Source organism: Apodemus sylvaticus, chromosome 2 (genome assembly GCF_947179515.1).
Source record: "Apodemus sylvaticus chromosome 2, mApoSyl1.1, whole genome shotgun sequence".
In the NCBI taxonomy this organism is placed as follows: Eukaryota; Metazoa; Chordata; class Mammalia; order Rodentia; family Muridae; genus Apodemus; species Apodemus sylvaticus.
Window position 1 is genome coordinate 157,899,369 of NC_067473.1, and position 23,809 is coordinate 157,923,177.

Sequence of the window (23,809 nt, forward strand, 5' to 3'; positions counted from 1 at the left end):
CTTAGTTACTTGGACTCTTTAGACATTGTCTCAGGGACCTCTTGCTAGGCAGGCAAGACTCTCAAATTTTGATAAAATTTTCCTAGACAGAAAGAAGTAAATAAAAAAGAAAGGAAGGAAGGAAGGAAGGAAGGAAGGAAGGAAGAAAGAAAGAAAGAAAGAAAGAAAGAAAGAAAGAAAGAAAGAAAGAAAGAAAGAAAGAAAGAACAGAGGGAAAGAGGGGGAGAGGGAGGGAAGGGAAGAGGGAGAGAGGGGTGGAAGGAATGAAGGAAGAAAGGAAGGAAAAGGAATGAAGGAAAGTAGGAAAGAATCGATGAAGAAAGGAAGAAAAGAAAAGAAAAAAGGAAAGGAAGAAAAGAAAAGAAATTAAGAATGTCAAATTAAGGGTACAGAAAAACAAACACACATTGGGAGAAGCAGAAAGATGCTACTCCAAGTCTTTATTATTGCTTTCAGTGTTTTTATAGATTTTTTGTTACAAAAATCTATGTAAAAAATATTACCTCATACACAAAATGTTAAAAAAACAAAAGGAATTACAGCAGAAAGTATATAAATTCAAAGCAGTGTTTCATTGTATCAGTTCATTATAAGTTCAAAGCAAAAGTTTAATATGGCGTTGCTTTTCCACAGTGAATACCTATTGGATATTTCTTAGATCTATAATTAAATAAATGTTTTCTCATTGATCATTAATTTTTTCCATTTGGTTTTTTCCCTGGCACAATTAATCCAAGAAACATGAAGGTATAAAGAGCTCTATTTGCAACTTTTATTTTATAGGGTCCTTGAGAATACTTGTATCAATTTAGGAGCTCTCTAAAATCATGATCAGCAATTAGAAAATCAATTCATCAAAACAGTTTTATTACATGAAAGTATATCTTCATATTGATTCTGAAGGAAACGTACCCAATAAAATGAGTAAATACACAGAAATTAAGCTACATAATACTGTCAGGAAAGAGGAGCAATATCTAATTCAAAGTATCTGGGTGCACACAGATACTCTCAGAGTGCACACATTACAACCACTCAAAATTGTGGACTATCTCCAGAAATTTTACTCACTTGTCATAGCATTTCCAGAAAACCAAACAACCCAATTAAAAAAAAGGGGGTACAGAGTTAAGCAAAGAATTCTCACCTGAAGAACTTCGGATGGCGGAGAAGCATCTTAAAAAATGCTCAACTTCATTAGTCATTAGGGAAATGCAAATCAAAACAACCCTGAGATTTCACCTTACACCAGTCAGAATGGCTAAGATTAAAAATTAGGAGATAGCAGGTGTTGGAGAGGGTGTGGAGAAAGAGGAACACTCCTCCACTGCTGGTGGGGTTGCAAATTGGTACAACCACTCTGGAAATCAGTCTGGCGGTTCCTCAGAAAACTGGGCACCTCACTTCCAGAAGATCCTGCTATACCACTCCTGGGCATATACCCAGAAGACTCCCCACCATGTAATAAGCATACATGTTCTACTATGTTCATAGCAGCCCTATTTATAATTGCCAGATGCTGGAAAGAACCCAGGTATCCCTCAACAGAAGAGTGGATTCAAAAAATGTGGTATATCTACACAATGGAGTACTATTCAGCCATTAGAAACAATGAATTCATGAAATTTTTAGGCAAATGGATGGAACTAGAGAACATCATACTAAGTGAGGTAACCCTGACTCAAAAGGTGAGTCATGGTATGCACTCACTAATAAGTGGATATTAACCTAGAAGACTGGAATACCCAAAACATAATCCACACATCAAATGAGGTACAAGAAGAAAGGAGGAGTGGCCCCTTGTTTTGGAAAGACTCAGTGAAGCAGTATTCAGCAAAACCAGAACGGGGAAATGGGAAGGGGTAGGTGGGAAGACAGGGGGAGAGAAGGGGGCTTACAGGACTTTCGGGGAGTGGGGGGGGGGCTAGAAAAGGGTAAATCATTTGAAATGTAAATAAAAATATATCGAATAAAAAATAAAAGAATTGACAAATGAAATAAAAAAAAGAAACATAAAGAGGATGAGGGTTGGGGATCAATGAGTTTTAATGCACAACTTGTACAGAGAGAGGTTGTAGAGAGTACAAGCTAGACACAGGTAATGAGAGAACCAGCAGAACTTGAGAAGGAGCCAAAAGATTAGAACATATTGCCAAACTTAGTATGAAGCAAAGCAGAGCAAATTCAATCAGAAACTGAGAATTCAGATTGAAACAGTCAGCTTGAAGAAGACATTGAGCCAGAATACCCAAGTTAAACCAGTCAGCCAGAACTCAGAAAGACGTAGAGATGGGGAGCTTCTTCATCTTTAAGTCTCAAAGGCTATAAATGTTCTAAAACTAGAATAGACAATAGGAGTCTAGAAGCATCCTGAAGTAGAATTAGGATAGCAGGTGGAGGCAGTAAGCCTCAGAGATGACAATTAACTTCATAAAGTGAAAGTTATATTTATAAGTCCTTATTTGGGTAGAATGGTTTCATCCACATGTGTTTATTTTATTTATTTACGGAAGGCAGTTACTTCCACTACAGCCTTGACCACTATGATCCATCCAAATAGCTGCCCAAGATGTTATTTCTTTTTCCTCTTTTCTTTTTTCTTTTTTCTTTCTAGGTAAGCCATGTGTGTATCTGATCATTACAAGAATGAAACCACCTGAAGAATTAATCCAAACTGAATCAGTAACACAGTGATTTGTAGGCAGAAAGTTAAGGTATTCAGCATTAGAAAGGACAAAATAAGGGCACTCTCAACCTGATGGCACTCAACATTCCCTTAACCCTGTTGTGGCATGCCCCATTCCCTAGTGTTCTGGCTGATCTCCACCTCTGCAGTCACCTGGCTACAGGCAGGCTTTCCCTGACCCTTGGTTACCTGGGTACATTTACTATAAATGGATACTTCCTGCCCCTCCAAGTTCTCTTTTATCATTCCCCTCTCTCTCTCTCTCTCTCTCTCTCTCTCTCTCTCTCTCTCTCTCTCTCTCTCTCTCTCTCTCTCTCCTCTCTTTTTCATTCTCTCTTTCACATGGTCATGATCGTCCCTCATCTCTCTGTCTTCTCTTTCTCCCTTTCTCATTTTAGTCTTTTAATAATAAAACATAAATCTATTAACTGTCACTTTTATTAAACCTTCAGTGTAAAAGCACAGATCAAACCTCAACATTTCCAGCAGAGAATGGAAATGATACAAGCCAGACTCCACTCAGCCTGCTGAGCCCCCGCACAGCTAAACAGCTTCACCTATAACAGGTATTCAGGGCTGTGCTAATGACCGTGCCCACTAGGCCTGCAGCTCCTGTCCTGTCGGCCTTCCATAAGTTTGGTCCTGCTGGTGTTCCTATCCCCTCAGAATCTGCAAGCCAGAGTTCTCCTATGAAGGAACTCCTGCCACCATCACCTGCACACTCTCCTCCTTTTTTTCTCCACAAGTGCTGACTTTAAAGATACTCACCTGATTGTTGAATACACCCAAATATATGAGTTTGTCATTTAGGGAAAGATAGTGAACACTCTTAGATTCAAACAGAAACTCGCCAACTTTCACTTGAGCTTTGGTACCACTCTGCAGAGGATGGTAAGTAAAGATGTCAATCTTGGTTGCTGAATCTTCCTGGTTCACAATGTTCTCCTCATTGATGTTTCTTCCAAGTTGGCCCTTTTGTAAGAATGGATGGAGCTTAAAGAAAAAATAACTGTCAGAAATTGCAGTATAACTCACTGGGATGCAAATAAACCTGGATACTATAATTGCCCTCTCTTTCACTCACTGTATGGCCCTGTGGCTTTGATTTTTGTTTCACTTATCAAATATTTATCATAAGACTAGTGCATGTAGGACTATACAAAGACATTGACATAGATATATGCTTTTCACCAAAACTATCACCACTATTTAGGTTTTATTTCTGAACTTTTCTCAGTCACTCAGTATTGACTCTGGCAGACAGATTCTAAATTTTGAAATTAACTATTTGAAAAATTATGAAATATAAAAACGATTTGAATAAGGTTGTTTAAACTTTTGCATAAGAGATTTTCAGAAAAGCCACAATTTTTCAGTAAAGTCAGCAGAGGCTTTTCCCAACTGTAGACCTTGCATTCTATAATACCCACATTCCAGACATGATATGCATACTGGTGAAATACTGGCACAACTGTTATGGGAATAAACAACTTCTTGCTCATGGTATTTTTGTGGATGTCCTTATAAGACAGACTCATGCCTGTTACTACAAACCTATTTTAGGTCAATGTCTTGGGAGATCAGAAGTCCTATAGGTGTGCCTCCTACTTCTGTTTGGCTAAGAGGACACATTATTGGATTTCTTCCTGAATATTTATATACATGATATACTGCTATTGTCAGATTATATCGGAGAATTTCTCTATGCCATGAATATTGACTGGTCATATTGAAATAGGACAGTCATGAGAGGATTCCCAAATCATAGAAACCATTGGGAAAGAGGGGATTGAGAGAATGAACAAATCAGATGCTGGTTAGGAGGTCCATGAAATACTCTCTTTTAGGTGTGACATGGTCATGTCACTCAGGAGCTTATGGTAGCTAAGTCTGCCTGTATAGAAACAGAACAAGATTGAGCCCATAAAAATGTTTAACTTCAGATGAGGGAGGAAGTTTATAGGGTCAAGCCCATCACATGAGCAATGTAAGAATTTAAAAGATTCTAAAGGAGAGGAAGTCATTGTCATTAGAAATACCAACATTTTTGTATTCCTTCTGCCTCATTGGATAACTGCATATTCATGCCCATATGGAAGGCCCTGTATGTCATAACTCTAGTGGGTCATGAAAGAAAAAACAAATCAAAAGACATGACTATAGAATAGGGAGATAGTGAGAGACTGGAGAATCTGTGAGTATGCAGAGAGCTAAGAGACTTAGAGAAATGGGGTTGAAGAAAAGCATTTTCTATTTGTATGCTTGTTGTACCTGTCAAAGAATACATTGCTTTAATAGACTATATATGGTAGATATACAAAAAAACTACACTTGACCTTATAATTTAAAATAAAAGCAAACAAAAAACCCAATTCTCTGAAGAATTAAGTGAAAAATGTCCATTCTTGAGAGAGGAGTTTGTTTTACTTTTAAGTTTGAATCAGCAAAATTTTCTCCTCTTAAAGTGAAGGGAAAATGAATATGATCACATTTAAAAATACTCAAGAGTAAAATTTTATTCATGTTTCAGTCATGTAGAAAAGTTAAAGTAAACTTTCACAGAAAAGGAAATGTGTGTTATCTAGAAAATGAAACTGACATACAGTCAAGAACAGCAAAGAAGCAGAATAACACAGTTAAATTGAGCATTGTATCTTCTTTATCTTTGTGGTAGGCTATAATTTGCTCAAAACCACAAAGTGAATGCAACCCTACCTGGGTATTTCTTTAGATGAATGAAACACTTGACAACACTGCTAAAACAGATAGAAAACAGAAAGCAGAAGAGTTCCCAAATACATCAGCATTACTGATAAGCAGTACTTGCTAATATATCTTGAACACGTTTGAAAACCACCAGAATATTTTATGTATAACTGATATTCTTAGAGAAAAATTCGAATGGAAGATATTCAATTGAATCTAAAGAAATCAGATAAAAAGATGAACTAAAGGGGTCAACTGCCCCATATAAAAAATTCTCACATGATAGACATTTTTAAAAAGATTAATAGTGAATTTAAGGTAAGTACAATAAATGCATGAATTTAAAACAGAAACAATACATAGCACCCCATCTCTAGGCTGTACAAGAGGCCAGCTGTGCATCTGGAGGTCAGCTGGGAAGAAGCAATGTGCTCTGGTGAGTCTGGCCCTGCAAAGCTGAGGATCCAGTCCTGAGGCCTTTGGTGGGAGCCTTCTGGTCTCTGCTTCAGGATCTGGAACAGCCTGGGCTACAGAGTCCTAAGGCCTCGAGCAGGAACCTTCCAGTCTCTGCCTTGGGATTGGGAACACCCTGGGCCATAGCACCCCATCACCCGGCTGTGCAAAAGGCCAACTGTGCACTCAGAGGCTGGCTGGGAGGAAGCAGTGAGCTCTGGTGAGTCTGGCCCTGCAGAGGTGAGGATCCAGTCCTGAGGTCTCTGGCGGCAGCCTTCTGGTCTCCACTTCAGGATTGGGAACAGCCGGGCCACAGCCTCCATCTCCAGGAAGTGCAGGAGTCCAGCTGTACACCCAGAGGCCAGCTGTGAAGAGGCAGCTTGCACTGGGTGAGTCCAGCATTGACAAAAATACCAACTAACACCAGTGAGATGGCAAAAGGCAAACATAAAATGTTACTAACAGAAATCAAGGCAATAGGGCAGCATCTGGAAACAATTATCCATTAACACCATGTCCTGGATACCCTAACACACCAGAAAAACAAGATTTGGATTTAAAATCACTGGTCATGAGGTTGTTGCAGGATCACATAAAGGACATAAATAAATCACTTTAAAAAATAATGGATCAAAAGTTACAAACCCTTACAAGGAAAACACAAAAATAATTGAAAGAAATTGAGAATACAGAAGACAATAAGGAGGAAACTCAAAAATCACTTGAAATACAGTTGAACTTTGGTCAACAGGCTGAGGTCATGAAAGAGGAAACACAAAAAAAAAATCTCTTAAAGAATTACAGGAAAACACAAACAAGCAAGTGCAGGAGCTAACCAAAGTCATCCAAGATCTAAAATCAGATGTAGAAATAGCTATGAAATTGTAAAGGGAAACAACGTTGGAGATAGAAAACCTTGGGAAGAAATCTGGGGCCATAGATGCAAATATCAACAACAGAATACAAGAGCTAGAAGAAAGAATCTCAGATGTTGAAGATACCATAGAAACCATGGACTCAACAGTTAAAGAAAATGCAAAATGCAAAAAGCTGGTAACCCAAAGCATCCAGGAAATCCAAGACACAATAAGAAGACCAAACCTAAGGATTTAGGCATAGATGAGAGTGAAGAGTGGCCTTTACAACTTAAAGGGCCAGCAAATATCTTCAATAAAATTATGGAAGAAAACATCCCTAAACTAAAGAGAGAGATGCCCATGAATATAAAAGAAGCCTACAGAACTCCCAACAGACTGGACCAGAACAGAAATACCTCCCATCACATAATAATCAAAACCCCAAATGTACTAAACAAAGCAAGAATATTAAAGACAGTAAGAGAAAAAGGCCGAGTAACATATAAAGGAAGTCCTATCAGAATTACACCAGACTTCTCAGCAGAGACTATGAAAGCTAAAAGATCCTGGGGAGATCTCTTGCAGACTATAAGAGAACACAAATGCCAGCCAAGACTACTATACCCAGCAAAACTCTCAATCACCATAGATGGAGAAACTAAGATATTCCATGACAAAACCAAGTTTACCCAATATCGTTCCACAAACCCAGCCCTACAAAGGATAATAGGAGGAAAACATCAATACAAGGAGGGAAACCTCACCCTGGAAAAAATGAGATAGTAACCTTCTTAAATCAAACACAAAAGAACATAAAAAATCAAATTTAAAAAATAACACAATGAAAGCAGTGCTAAGAGGAAAACTCATAGCCCTGAGTGCCTCCACCAAAAATAATAATAATAATAATAATAATAATAATAATAATAATAATAAATAAATAAATAAAAAAGAGAAGAAAATGGAGAGAGCAAACACTAGCAGCTTAATGACACACGTGAAAGCCCTGGAACAAATAGAAGCTATTTCAAATAGGAGAAATAGAAGGCAGGAAATCATCAAATTCAGGGCTACAATCAATCAAGCAGAAACAAAGAACTATACAAAGAATCAACAAAACCAGGAACTGGTTCTTTGAGAAAACAAACAAGATAGATAAACCCTTAGCCAGACTAACCAAAGGGCCAGAGACAGTATCCAAATTAAGAAAATTAGAAATGAAAAGGGAGATATAACAAGAGAAACTCAGGAAATTCAAAAAAATCATCAGATTCTACTACAAAAGCCTATACTCAACACAACTGGAGAATCTGGAGGAAATGGACAGTTCCCTAGAAAGATATCAGACAAAAAAGTTGATGAAATAGATTATCTAAACAGTCCCATAACCACTAAAGAAATAAAAGGGGTCATAGAAAGTATCCCAACCAAACAAAGCACAAGACCAGATGGCTTCAGTGCAGAATTCTATCAGACCTTCATAGAAGACCTAACCCTAATACTCTTCAAACTATTCCACAAAATAGAAAAAAAAGGAACATTACTGAACTTTTTCTTGAAGCCAAATTATGGTGATATGAAAACCAGACAACGATCCAACAAAGAAAGAGAACTTCAGGCCAATTTCCCTTATGAATATTGATGCAAAAATACTTAATATAATTCTTGCCAATCGAATCCAAGAACACATCAATATGATCATCCACCAAGATCGAGTAGGCTTCTTCCCAGGGATGCAGGGATGATTCAATATAAGGAAATCCATCAATGCAATCCACTAAATAAACAAACTCAAAGGAAAAAAAACATATGATCATTTCATGAGATGCTAAAAATGCATTTGACAAAATTCAGCATCCTTTCATGCTAAAAGTCTTGGAATGAACAGGAATTCAAGGTCCTTACCTAAACACAGTTAAAGCAATAGAGAGCTAACTGGTAGCCAACATCAAAGTAAATGGAGAGAAACTTGAAGCTAAAATCAGAGACTAGACAAGACTGTTCCCTCACTCCATATCTTTTCATTATAGTACATTCTAGCTAGAGCATTTAGACAACATAAGGAGGTCAAATGGATACAAATTGGTAAGGAAGCAGTCAAATTATCACTATTTGCAGAAGATATGATAGTATACTTAAGTGACCCCCCCAAAAAAATCCACCAGAGAACTCCTACAGCTGATAAGCAACTTTAGCAAAGTGACTGGTTACAAAATCAATGCAAGCAAATCAGTAGCCTTTCTGTACTCAAAAGATAAGCAGACTGAGAAAAAAATTAGGGAAATGACACCCTTCACAATAGCCACAAACAGCATAAAGTATCTTGGGGTGATTCTAACCAAACAAGTGAGAAACCTATATGACAAGAACTTCAGATCTCTGAACAAGGAAATCGAAGACTACAGAAAATGGAAAAAACTTCCATGCTAGTGGACAGGCAGGATTAATATAGTTAAAATGGCCGTCTTGCCAAAAGCAATCTACAGATTCAATGCAATCCCCATCAAAATCCCAACTCTTTCTTAATAGAGCTAGAAAGAGCAATTCTTATATTCATCTGGAATAACAAAATACCCAGGATAGCTAAACATATTCTCAACAGTAAAACAACTTCTGGGGGAATCAGTATCCCAGACCTCAAACATTACTACAGAGCAATAGTGATAAAAACTGCATGGTATTGGTACAATGTCAGGCAAGCGGATCAATGGAATATGATTGAAGACCCAGAAAGGAACCCACACACCTATGGTCGCTTGATCTTTGACAAAGGATCTGAAGGCATCCAGTGGAAAAAAAGAGAGCCTTTTCAACAAATGGTGCTTGTTCAATTGGAGATCAGCATGCAGAAGAATGCAAAACAATCAATTCATATTTTCTTGTACTAAGCTCAACTACAAGTGGATCAATGACCTGCACATAAAACCTGACACACTGAAACTAATAGGAAAAAGAAAAACTGGGGAAGACCCTTGAAGACATAGCTACAGAGGAAAAATTTCCTGAACAAAATTCCAATAACTTATGCTCTAAGATGAATAATTGACAAATAGGACCTCATAAAACTACAAAGTTTCTGTAAGGTAAAGGACACTGTCAAAAGTACAAAATGACAACCAACAGACTGGGAAAGGATCTTCAACAACCCTAAATATGACAGAGGGCTAATATCTAATATATACAAAGAACTCAAGAAGTTAGACCCCAGGGAACCAAATAACCCTATTAAAAATGGGGTACAGATCTAAACAAAGAATTTTCACCCAAAGAAATTCAGATGGCTTAGAAGCACCTTAAGAAATGCTGAACATCATTAGTTATTAGGGAAATGCAAATCAAAACAACCCTGAGATTTCAACTCACACCAATCAGAAAGGAGACAGCAGGTATTGGTGAGGATGTGGAGAAAGAGGAACACTCCTCCACTGCTGGTGGGATTGCAAGATGGTGCAACTACTTTGGAAATCAGTCTGGTAGTTCCTCAGAAATCTGGGCATGACACTTTCGGAGGACTCTGCTATACCACTCTTGGGCATATACCCAGAGGATTGCCCGGCATGCAATAAGGACACATGCTTCACTATGTTCATAGCAGCCTTATTTATAATAGCCAGAAGCTTGAAAGAACCCAGATGTTCCTCAATGGAGGAATGGATATAGAAAATGTGGTATATTTACACAATGGAATACTACTCAACAATTAAAAACAATGAATTCATGAATTTTTTAGGCAAAGGGTTGAAACTAGAAAATATCATCCTAAGTGAGGTAACCCAATCACAAAAGAATACACATGGAATGCAATCTCTGAAAAGTGAATATTAATTCTTCCAGAAGCTCTGAAAACCCAAGGCATAATTAGCATATCAAATGACTCCCATGAAGAAGCAAGGAGAGGGTCCTGATCTAGTAAAGGCTTGGTCTAGCATTGGAGGGGAGTATGAGGACAGAGAAAAAGGAGAGAGGTGTTTGGAGAATGGGTGGAGAGAAGAAGGTTTATGGGACATATGAGGAGGGGGGAACTGGGAAAGGAGAAATCATTTGGAATGTAAAAAAGAATATAGAAAATAAAAATATATAATAAAAAATATCCTACAAAAAAATAAAAAGTAAACCAGAAACAAATTAGAGTAAAATACTACATTCAACCAGACAAACAAAAAGCTGTCAAGATTTGATTGTGTACTAGTTGACATGAAATCCAGAGGGAGAGTCAGTGTCCCTGACATAAAACATGCAGAAAATATGGGGCACTGAGAAAGAACAAATTTAATAGAAATAAAAATCAAGATAATGGGAATAGAACAAGGAGAAGATCCTACCTCGAAGTCCCATATTTAACACACTCAAAAAAGAAAAATTACCTAATTCTTAAAAAGAAGAAAAAAATGCCTATAAATGTACAAGAAGTATATGGAACATAAAATAGATTGGATCAGAAAATAAACTCACTTTTCTATACAATAATCAGAACACTGAACATATAGAACATAGAATAATAAACACTTCAAGTAGAAAAGGCCAAGTAACATATACAGGTAGACGTATTCAAATTGCACAAACATCTCAGTGGAGACTAGAAACAGATAAGCAATTACATTGTAGACTCTAAGATACAACAGATGCCCAGATCACTATACCCAGCAAAACTTTCAATCACCATTGCTGGAGAAAACATGAATTCTGTGATAAACACAAATTCAAACAACATCTGTCCACAAATTCATTGCTACAGATGGTGCTAAAATGAAAACTCCAACACTAGAAGGTAAAATACACCAATGAAAATATAAGAAATTTATAAAGTCACAGCAGAAAAAAACAAAAGAGGGAAGTATGCAGAAAAACAAACACACATGCACTCATACTCAAACATACAACCACTTCTGGCACCCAACATAAACAAGAAGTGTCAATGATATCTCTTAATATCAATGGACTTAATTCCTCAATAAAAAGATACAGGCTATCAGAACAGATCTGCAAACAAGATCCAACCTTTCAAAGCAAATATGAAACACATCTCAAAATCTACATAGTAGTTATATCAGATTAAGGGTTGGGGAAAGGATTTCTAAGCAAATGGACCTAAAAGTCAATGTATAATAGATATTCTAACATCTGATAAAATAGACTTCAAAAGAAAATTACTCAAAAGAGATGGGAAAGAACATTCATACTCATTAAAGGACAAATCCACCAATATGACATCCCAATGCTCAACAACTATACAACAAACATCTAAAACCAAGTCTGTTAAAGGAACACCAGAAAATCTCAAATCACACATCAGTCTCACATATTGATAGTGGGAGACTATAATATCCCACCCACTATCACCAATGAATGAGTCAACCTGATAAAAGCTCAGGGGGCTTACGGGACTTTCGGAGAGTGGCGGGGGGGGGGGGGGCTAGGAAAGGGGAAATCACTTGAAATGTAAATAAATTATATCGAATAAAAACAATTAAAAAATAAAGCTCAATAAATCCTGGAGCTAAGAGATGTTATTAATAAATTGGACCTTACATAGAAAGTTAGCCAAAAAAGATCAAAGGATGCAGACAAGAAAATAAAAATTCAAGACATCATTATTACAGATAATATGATAGTATATATAAGCAAACCCCAAAATTCTACAGGGAGCTTGTATGGCTGAGATCACTTTCAGTAGTGTGCCTGGATACAAGAATAACTCAAAGAAATAATTATTAGCCTTCCTATATACAAATGACAGACTGAGAAATATATCAGGGAAACAATATTCTTCACAATAACCACAAAATATAAAGTACTATTGGGTAGCCAAATCAAGGAAGCAAAAGACTAGTATGAAAAAAAGTTTAAATCTTGGAAGGAAACTGAGGAACATACGAGAAGAAGGAAAGAACTCCTGCCCTCATGGATCAGGAGAATAACATAATAAACAGTAAAAGAACTTCCAGAGGTAACACCATCCCTAACTTTAAAGTGGACAACAGTGCTATAGTAATGAAAACCACAAAGAATTCTCATAAAAACAGACATGGTGAGCAATGGAAATGAATTGTACATCCAGAAATAAATCGACACATGTATAGTCACCTTATTTTTATAAAGGATCCATAAACACACAATAGAAAAAAAAAAGAATATTTTAAAATGGTGCTGATCTAACTGGCTATCATCATGTTGAAGAATATTACTAGATCCATATTAGCCCTGTTCAAAAATCAAGGCTAAATGATGATCACAACATTAAAACACAATTGATGGAATACTGAACTTTATGGAAGATAAACAGGGATTAGCATTGAAAATATTTATAAATTCTTGTAATATCAATGGTAATTGTGTCCCTGAAAAAACACTTTAAATGAGAAAATTTACATGCACATAGCTGCTGGAAACCAATATTTGATAGAAGAAAAAGTAATGAACATAATAACTCTGGATTATCAGAGGGAGGTGGATTAGCCAAATGGAGGTTAGCAAGTAGCCCAAACATTGAGCTGTTTAAAGCATATTAAATTATAAAGACTGAGTGTGTGTTTTTCATTTGAGAACCTAGACCTTTAGGGAAGATAGTGTGGAATGTGCTGCCAAAATTTAACTCTATACATTCTAGCACAGGAGAAACTTTCTAAACAGAACACAGATAGGATCTCATGACAGCAAAAGCTTCTGAGAGGCAAAGGACATCAATAGGAAAAAATGGCAGTCAACAGAATGGAAAAGGATTTTTTACCAGCTCTAAATCTGATAGAGATATAATACACAAAATATATAAAGAATTGAAGACACAAGACATCAACAAACCACAAATCTAATTTTTTAAAATTAGGTATGGAGTTAAACAGAGAATTCTCAATAGAGAAATCTCAAAGTGGTGAGAATCATATAAAAATAATATTCAACATCCTTATCCATTAGGGAAATGCAAATCAAAACTACTTTGAGCTTATCTTGGACACATGTCAATATGGCTAAAATCAATGTTACAAGTTACAGTGTATAATGGCAAGGAAATGGAGCCAGGGGAACATAATTACATTGATGAAGGGAGGGCAAACTTGTACAGCGACTATAGAAATAATTATGATGGGTCCTCAGAAAATTGGGTATCTATCTACTTCATGACCCATCTATACCACTCTTGAGCATATACCCAAAGGACACTACATCTTACCACAAGGACACTTGCTCAATTAGTTCATAATGTCTTTGTTTAAAATATCAGGAAACTAGAAGCAAAGTCGATGTTTCTCAATGGAAGAATGGATAAAGAGAATGTGGTACATTTACTTAATGGAATACTACTCTGGAGAGTGTAAGTAACCAGGTGAGTTCTTGGGGTTGGAGGTAGACTGGTCAAATGAATATCCCTGGGAATGCAAAAGATTTGTTGGATAGATGAGAGTGTGTGTGGAGATAGGAACAAGAAGGAGAAAGATTCTGAAGGGTGGTACAAAGGGAGAGGGTATGGACAGAGACACACAGAGAGAGATGGAATATTAGGGCATTTAGAGTAGATGTTAAAACTATGAAATGGAACTTCCTGAAACCTATGAAAGTCACCTTAGTGAGAACGTAGTAATGGAGGATATGGAACCTGAACGGGCCATCTTTTGTAAGCAGGAAAGGCTTCCAGTGGTACATGTCTGACACCAACAAATTCATCAGACCTTGAACTCACAATCTGTCCTGACTACAAGATGTAATGAGGAAATGATTGCTCAGAATGTGTGGGACTGATCAACCAATGAATTACTGGTTTAATTTGAGGTTCAGGACATGAGAGGCAACCTATGAAAGATACAGCCTGTTTTGCAAGGAATATGAAGCTATCTGGTGCAGAGAACTAAGGTAGAACCAAGTATAATAGACCACAACAACAGCAACAAGTCAAAGAAGTAAACTGTAAAACAGTCGTGCATGATAATGTCTAGTCTCATAAAAGCTATGTCTTCTTCTAGGGTCTGTTTATCAAAACAAAACAAACTTTTGGCATCAAGTGTACCTGAAATTCTTAAAATATGCCACATTTATACTTGTACAAATCTCCTCTGTTGTGTATTACCATTACTTCACAGAACATTAAAAGGAGTAATAAAAATGTGAAAATTAAATAACCTAAATATTATTGTTTCAATTTGCTTAAACAATAAATATCATTTTCAACAGCATGCACATATTGTTTTCTGATCAAAATGTTAGCTCAACTTTAAACTCTATGACATGTTTTTTTCCTAACTATTTCTTTATGCTACTTTATGCTACTGAATATACATGAATACTTTGAGAAGGAGATAGTAACATAAAGAAGCATGCTAGCATAAGAAATGTTTATCTAACACTAACTATGACAGATCATGAATCAAAATGCAGAAATTAAAACTCAGGGCCCAATACTTTAGGAGAGCATTAACATGGCTATCGTTACCTTCCATGGGAGAGGAGCCTGGAGTCCACCTTGATCCAATGAGTCTCCATTCACTCTGAGTGACAGCTCCTCATGAAGTGCCTGGGCAATGGCATACACAGCTACATGGACTTTGTAGCTCAAGGGTGAGGTATTCATATCCCAAACATTCAGAGATCTTGTGCTCAGGCTGCCATTTTGCTCACATTGACTTAGTTTCCTGACTCCATGCTCATACAAATGTGGACATTCAAATAAAATCGACCACACATGCTGGATAAAGATATCATGAGGGTATTTTTTAGGGTGAACACTTCTTTGAAAATCCTTGAATCCCAGAATTTCATCCATGTGAACTGAAAATGATAATGCTCCACCAAAATATGTATAAATTACATTTTGATTAAAGGGAAATATTATAGTATACCAATCAGAAGTTGTGATCCAGATATTACCAAAAGTATCAACGGAAATAATGAGAGAGACAAGTGTCAGAAAATCATGAGTGTCACCAAATGCAATGACAACACGTGTCAATGTGAGATGTACTATTAATTGGTACCAGCCTATGTCACCAAAAGAAGGAAATACTGGACCCTTTTCTGCAAATGCAACACAAATTCCATGGTTGTTCATCTCCTCTGTGATTTCCTTCATGAAGAGTTCTCCCCTCCTATCAGCTGGAACCACCAGACCAACCCAGACCCAAGTGAAGTAGAGCAGCAGTTGAATAATTCCTTGGTACTGAGCTGCATTGTATACAGGAAACTGGTAAGGAGACTGGAGCTGGACTCTGGTCTCAAGACTCACGTCAAAAGGAGCATAGCTGATCTGAACAGAAAGAAAGTTACTATATAAATCACGACAATTAGATTTATTTTCAAGTGATTTGGTTTGCCTTTTCTGCTTATGCACTCAGGAGAAACTGAACAGTTAAATAACTTTACTAAGTAATACCAATTTGTTACTTATGTCACTTACTCTTTACAGCACATGCAAAATGTACCTTTTCCTTTGTCCTTTTATAGAACATATGAAAAAAGGCCACAGAGTGTCTTTCTCCTGATCTCCATTTAGATAATACCAGTCAAACACAACCATTTGCAAATCTGCTACTGCAAAACTTTCATCTTCCTGATAATAGAAGTGAAGAAACATTAACACTAAAGGCCTTTTACTTAATGTTACAAAAAAAAATACCAAAATCAAATAAATAAAAAAAATATGGAATCTATGGAGCATTGTAAAATCCACTATTGAAGTTTCTAAGTCTTTTTTCTCTTTTAATCCATAGTCAATATCTTGAAATAAGCTTGCTTAGGATAGGAGGCTGACTTTCTACCTCAGTGATTGTTATACAGTCTCTTCTAATAGGAACTCCTGGTCACCCAATCATGTTGCTATCCTTTTTACCAGAAAACCTCAGTTGAGTTGTCTACAATGTCATTCCTATAGACTTTAGGGCATCACCTTTGGGATAAGGAGCAGGCTAGAGCATTAATTACCTAATCTGCAATATGGAATGACTCACCTGCCTTAATCTAATACTGGAAAAAAAAAACCAGTCCTTTCCTAAATATATGCTCTTTTATGAGTTCCAGGATTCTTTCTTTAGTCTGGAAGTATATTTCCAAGGATTGGCCAACACGATCACTGTCACTTACTGAATCTTCTATCTCTTTTTTCACTGCTGGTATCACAATATCCCGGTGTTCATGGCTCAGCCTGGAACTTGGTCTCCTTTCCACACAAATTCCCTAAAAATTAATCTCCTAAAATCAGATGTCCACTAAGTCATGCTCTAAATCACAGTTCATGACCTCATTCTAAGAACTGACTACTCCCCAGGCATCTAAGTTTAGATGTTTAGTTAACATTTCACTTATTGGCTCCAAAATCATGATAATTGAATACAGACACTCAATATCTATGTTAATTAATTGGGAGAAACGCGTGGATGGGGAGAAGAAAAAGTAATACAAAACAAGAAATCACAAAATGAAGAAAACATGAATACTTTGAGGAAGGAAACAGTAGTATAAAGAAATATTCAATATTTAGTAAATGAACAAAAGTAAGAAATTTAAATAGATAAATGGCCCTGTGCTGGGTTCAAGCCTGCTTCTCCAGCTCCTCAGCAACCTCTTGAATTCTAGAGACCCAAAGACACTGTGGTCTTGAAAGCGAGATCAGCTGTGCAAATACCTGCTCTAGGTCAGGATAGTACTGGAGAGCTCCCACCAACACATACACACACACACACACACACACACACACACACACACACCAAATACCGATACTATATGTGTTATAAAATTATGTTTTATTAATTAATTTGTTTCATGGGATTCACAAACTTTATCTGAGTTTATTGATATAAAATTACATTATTATGGGAGGGTGGTATGTGGTGTGTGTGTGCTATATAATTTTAATTGTTTTCTTAATTAGTAAAATATGTTAAGTCGACATATATCTAAAAATCTGTATAAACTACTTTTAAACCATAACTTTAAAAAATATGTCTGAAAATAAGTATGTCTAAAGTGTAGCAAATGACATTCAAAAAGGCAAGGGTATCTTCTGGAAAGACCTGCTGTCTTTCACAGGACAAGTCCAGGTTACATTGGGCCCCAATCCAGGTGTGACTCTCAGGAAGATGCTGTTCCTCAGGGATATGGGATGAAAAAACTGAAGAGCTAGACTTTGTCACTTCCTATGACTCAGAAGGCTGTGGCAGACTGTCTTCTCTGGAGAGAACTGATCATCTAACACTGACCTTCACTGGTGGCTGAGAATGTGGAGTGACAGCACCTCAGAGTCTGCAGGAAAGTGAACAGGCCTGGATGAGGTTGCCTCAGAGGTATAATGCTATACATGTATGAAGATTTTATGACAAATCCATTACATTGTAGGAGATACACACACACACACACACACACACACAAACATTTTATATATATAATCATGACGCTGAGAGGTGGCTTACTGGGTTTGAACTGCATACTTTACAAGCTGAAGGGCCTACAGTAGAATCTTCAGAATCCCCATAACAAGTCAGACATGGCTATGTGTGCTTTTAACCTAACACAGCAGGGTGGAAACAGGTTAATCCCTAGAGCTTTCTGCACAATCAGCTCAAAATCTCAAGCTTCTCATTCAGTACTCTGATTTCAAACAACAGTAGAGAAAGTGATGAAGGAAGAATGTTAGTTGTCCTGATACCTACCTACACAGTCCTAACATACATCATATATGAGACACATACCACACAAACACACATACTCTCATGCATACCCACATGAGCATGCACACATATAAACACACACACACACATACAAACACACACACACGCGCGCACACACATACACACATACACACACATGGTCAAACACAAGCACACACTCATGCACACATACACAAACCCACAGGCACACTGAAACAGACTGAAAAAGAGAGGAACAGACACTGAGATAGAGACAGAAAGAGGGAGAGGGAGACTCAGAGAGAGACAGAACAACAACTATGGAACCTCCATGATGCCATAAATCCTCAGTATTAGAAATCAAAGAGAATAAGAAAAATGGCATGAGTTACATATGTTGCACAGAGTAACCAATATTCACAAAAAATCATAAACAATGCTCACATAAGCAGGTACATGCAAAAAGAGAATCAATGTCTGAACAATCAGCTCAAAATCTCAAGGTTCTCATTCAGTAATCTGATTTCAAACAACAGTAGAGAAAGTGATGAAGGAAGAATGTCAGTTGTCCTGATACCTACCTACACAGTCCTGACATACATCATATATGAGACACATACCACACAAACACACATACTCTCATGCATACCCACATGAGCATGCACACATATAAACACACACACACATACAAACACACACACACACACACACACACACGCACACACATACACACATACACACACATGGTCAAACACAAGCACACACTCATGTACACATACACAAACCCACAGGCAAACACACTGAAAAAGAGAGGAACAGACACTGAGATGGAGACAGAAAGGGGGAGAGGAAGACTCAGAGAGAGAACAGCATTAGGTGGAGAAATTTTAAAATGTGGAGAAAAAAACCTGAAAGTAAAAATAGATAACTAAATAAACCTGCTGAGAATTACTATCCAGGTAAGTCAAATGAAAACCCGCCACAGAACAACCTTTGTAAATTTTCTTCAACTCAAGAATGTGCTCTGAAAATGTGAAAATTAGTCAAGAAAGAAAGATGTAAGATTCAGCATACAGAGGACCTAACACACAGAACTAGATGTGAACAGACATACAGTACTTAGGCTGGAGAGGAAATTGAAAGAAGGGATTAACTGTCACAGGTAAAGTTGGAATGATTTGCATATATTGGGGATTCATTTACATACACTAGAAATGGTGTACTTATTCTACATAGAAAAACGCTAACAAAAATGCCAACATGATAAAATCAAAGAAACATGAATAGAATATGGTCTACAATACAGCACTGCCTGTTCCACAGTTCATGCTTAAGAAGTGTGAGGGGATTACTAAAAAAAAAAAAAAAATGATAAAAATGTCTCAGGACATTGTGAGTATATTTAACTTTTGTTAGGCTATGTGCATAAGTTTCAGTAGCCACAGGCAACCAGCTAGCCATAGATGAAAGAAAAATATTTGAATTTCAACTATTAAAAAGGAGGATAACATGACTTTTACAGGAAGATGGACAGAACTACAAAATATCACCCTGGTTGAGGTAACCCAGACTCAAGAGAACATACTCAAAAGGTATATACTCAGTGATAAATAGATATTAGCCAAAAACTACAGAATTCCTTTGAATTAGAATTATCCAAAGCGACAGGGCCCCAAGTAGAGGGATGGCATCACTGAACTACCCTCAAGCTAGTATAGCTGTCCTCTGAGAGGTTCTGCCAGCACCTAGAGAAGACAGAGGCAGAATCTCACTGCCATCCATTGGATTAAACCTGGGGACCTCAGTGGAAGAGTTAGGGCAAGTACTGAAGGAGCTGAAAGGGATGCAACACCTTATAAAGGACAGTATCAACTAACTGGACACCTCATATATCCCATGGACACAGTTATATACATGGGCGGTTCCATGGCTCCTACTGTATATGTATCAGAGGAATGCCTTATCTGGCACCGAAGGGAAGGGAGGCACTTGGTCCTGTGGAGGCTTGTTGTCCCAGTAAAGTAGGATGCTAGAGGAGTGAGGCCAGAGGGGGTGGGTGGTTGCAGAATTACCCTCTTAGAGTCAAAGGGGAAGGTGGATGGGATGAAGGATTTGGGGAGCTTAGACTGAGAAAGGAGGAAACATTTGAAATGTAAATAAATAAAAATGACAAATATTTTAAAAAATAAGTCATAAAATCTTATAAAAATAAAAGTCTATTCAAGCATTATGGAGTATGATTAAAATCCCAGCCCTGGGCAAGCAAAGGCATGAGGATCTCCCTAATGCTATCTTGGGCTGCAAAGGAAGTTCAAGACTGGGCAAATTTGCATAGTAAGAATGTATCTAAAAATAAACAAAAAACAATTTTTTTAGGTAAAAATTGATAATAAAAATTATACAGCATGGCAGCCTCATTCATTTTACTAAGATTTAAGTTACTTCACTGAGGATAGAAGGAAACATTAAATACTGGATCACTGTTATTTGCAAACTTTCTAAGTAAACCTTTCCATGTTTATGACTAATTAAGATTCAATTATCTTATAAATGCTGCCTATCTAGCATTGTTTATAAGAAATAATTACTGATCAATAGAAAGATTTTTAAGCAAAGACAAAAGTAAACACTTTCCTATTAACAGGAGAAAATTACAAACAGTCCAAATGTCCAGCCAGAGTAAGTCAGACCCATGCTTCTTAGTATAAAAGAATCTGATATGGCAATCTGAGCTGATACCACAGTAAAATAATCAGAAATATGTTCATAGTAGTTACTGTGTACATATGTGCATAGAATTATTATAACCTTCATGCTTTGTGATGCTCAAATACTGGATACAAAAGAAAGACAGTATTAAAAAGGGTAAAGAGCAAAAGAAATTTTCTTGGAGTGGTAAGAATACAGGTTGTTATTACTTTTACTTATTTTTTTTCAATTTTAAAGTTTTGAAATTAAATTTATTTTACTAATATTATTTCATGTTAAGAATATATTATACTTCAGAGCTAAAATTGATAACAAAATAGTAAATTATTAAGCAGTCTCATACATATCAATAATCAATAACTGGATTAATTAGCATTTATTACTGTCTTACTATCTTTATCCTAGGAAGCAAGATGCTTTGTGTACCTGTGGGACATGGTAGAGACTTAGAACTCTGGAGATCTGAGCTGATATTCCTGTTGAAATGCCTCCTATCACTGCAACCAGCTTATCAGTCTTCTCAGGCCTGCAGCTGTAGTTAGGAATTGGGGGACTCTCTCCTGAGAGCAAAGCCATAGAACTTTCCATGGCCTTTGTTTCAAAAAAGTCAACATTGTAGAGATAGAATCCCAGGGACATATTGAATAGAATATTTGGGTCCTTGTTGATTTTTTCTATAGCAAAAAACATTGCCAACATGTGCTGATAATTTTTGGTGAGATTCCTGGGAGGAAAAATTAGAAAGATCATTTTTTGTGTTCTTTTTATATTAATTATTGTTAATATTAATTATTGTTTATATTAATTATTGTTTATATTAATTTATAAAATTTTATTATTTATATAAATTTATATATTTAATGTAATAAATAAAATATATAACTACATTCTTTACCTCCCCCTCTTTTCTCTATGTAGCTCCTTTCATTCTACCTCTCAAATTCTGAATTTTTATTTATAAGAACTTAATTCATATAAAATTGTCCATGATATTCCAAGAAACAGGCAGTCTACTCAATATTAACAATATAGAGATAATTGTGCTAAAAAGAAGGTTCATAATACTACTTGTTATTAAATCGATTATTTTGTTTTTGAATTTTTTTGAGACAGCATCTTGCTTATTCAACCAAGGTTTAATTTAAACTCCTTATGTAGTCTAGGTTAAACTCAGGCACAGAAAGATACACTCCTTCTGCTCCTCAAGTTTTGGGATTAAACTTTTGCAACACCACATACTATCAAATGTACATTTTTCAATATTTATTGTACAATTTGTGTCTGAGAAATATAATGGAAGAGTAAAGCATGTGGGAAATAGCAAATATTAAAACTTAGTTTTTATGCAGACTTCAAAGATTAAGATAAACTTCAGGAAAATACACAGTGCTTGATCAACGATAGCAACTGAAAAAAATAGTGTCAAGTGTGAATTTAAAAGGAACACTAAAATCTTCTCAATAAACTACACTAAATAACTAAAAAGACAAATTTGTTTTGACAGCAAAGTGCTTTCAAAAACTTCTTACATATTTAAGAGAATTCAGCATGTGTAGGGGAAAGATACACAGAGTCATGGCTGAGTAGCTATTGGCCTTTGGTGGCTACTGGGGTAGGGACAGTCAGTTTCATTAGGAGGTTAGTCTAGTAGCTGGCCTAGATTCTAGATAATGTCCTATACTCCTGCAGTACTGGCATGCCTATATGAATGTTAAAATTGGAGAGAGGCTGAGAGAAAGAAAGAGAGACAGACAGAGAGAACCCATAAAGTTGAAGTCAGGAGACATTGCAAGGGAAACAGCAGAGTATAGTCAGATCAATATGTTTCATTTATATGTAGGAAATCCTGAAACTCTATTTTTTTTTTTAAGAGAGAAGTCAAACACTTACACAATAACAGCTTCCGGTATAGCCATTGCATCATTAAAGCCAAATTTAATTCTATTGTCTCTAGCAGTCACTCTGAGGGAAAAGAGTCCTCCAATAACAAAATGCCCATCTTGATAGTAGCCAGGAGAAGCAGGTATACTTAAGGAGAAACAAGAAATTTGTTCCTGAATTTCAATGAGGACAATCAGGAGAGAGAAAGCAATGCATAATTTCATAACATTGATAAATAATAGATAAAACCCAGATATATGTTCAGTTGAGAATCTTGGACTATTCATCCCTGGGAGCACATGAACAAACTGGTAAAAGTTGTCTGGTTGATCCATGTGAATCAAGGTTATGAAGCATTGTTTTGTCCTGGTTCAGGCCCACTAGTATCCAAATACTCCCTCAGTTCCCTGGAGTCCAATCTACTTTATACCATTATAGCCATAGATTATATCCCCTTCACGGAGTCACTGTGAGTCTCCTAGGGCTCAGAAATCTCTCACTTGGCACCTGGACATCCTGATTCTCAGTAGGAAAACACACAATTAAAATGTGTGAAGTCCTCTAAAACACCTGTGGGGTGTGTACACTCACTGAGATGAGACTAACCAGTGGAAACAAAATTAAGTCATGAAGAGTCATCTGAAGGAGGCATCAAAGAGCACAGTGTTTGTTAGGCAAGAACTAGACTCTGAGTTATTTAACATCAATATCATTTTAGAGTATTTAAGGAAAATAAATAGTGTTACATTAGAATATATTATTTCTGTTTATTATATCGGGTCAAAGATCAACTCCAATTTTTATTGGATATTTTATGTATTTACATTTCAAATGTTATCCCCTTTCCCGGATTCCTCTCCAGATCTGTCCTATCCTATCCCCTCACCCCATACTTCTATGAGTGTGCTACC

General features: G+C 36.6%; 1 protein-coding gene across 1 annotated transcript in view; it reads right to left on the reverse strand.

The window, feature by feature from the left end:
* LOC127678099 (vomeronasal type-2 receptor 26-like) overlaps positions 1 to 23,125 on the reverse strand; it is a 40,248-nt gene extending 17,123 nt beyond the window's left edge. Inside the window, exons 1-4 of the mRNA XM_052172903.1 lie at positions 22,908 to 23,125; positions 21,444 to 21,741; positions 15,125 to 15,934; positions 3,455 to 3,679 (exon numbers count right to left, since the gene is read on the reverse strand). Coding sequence (XP_052028863.1) covers positions 3,455 to 3,679; positions 15,125 to 15,934; positions 21,444 to 21,741; positions 22,908 to 23,122 — 1,548 coding nt within the window. The 5' untranslated portion in view covers positions 23,123 to 23,125. The remainder of the gene's footprint in view (positions 1 to 3,454; positions 3,680 to 15,124; positions 15,935 to 21,443; positions 21,742 to 22,907) is intronic.
* Positions 23,126 to 23,809: the final 684 nt, after the last annotated feature.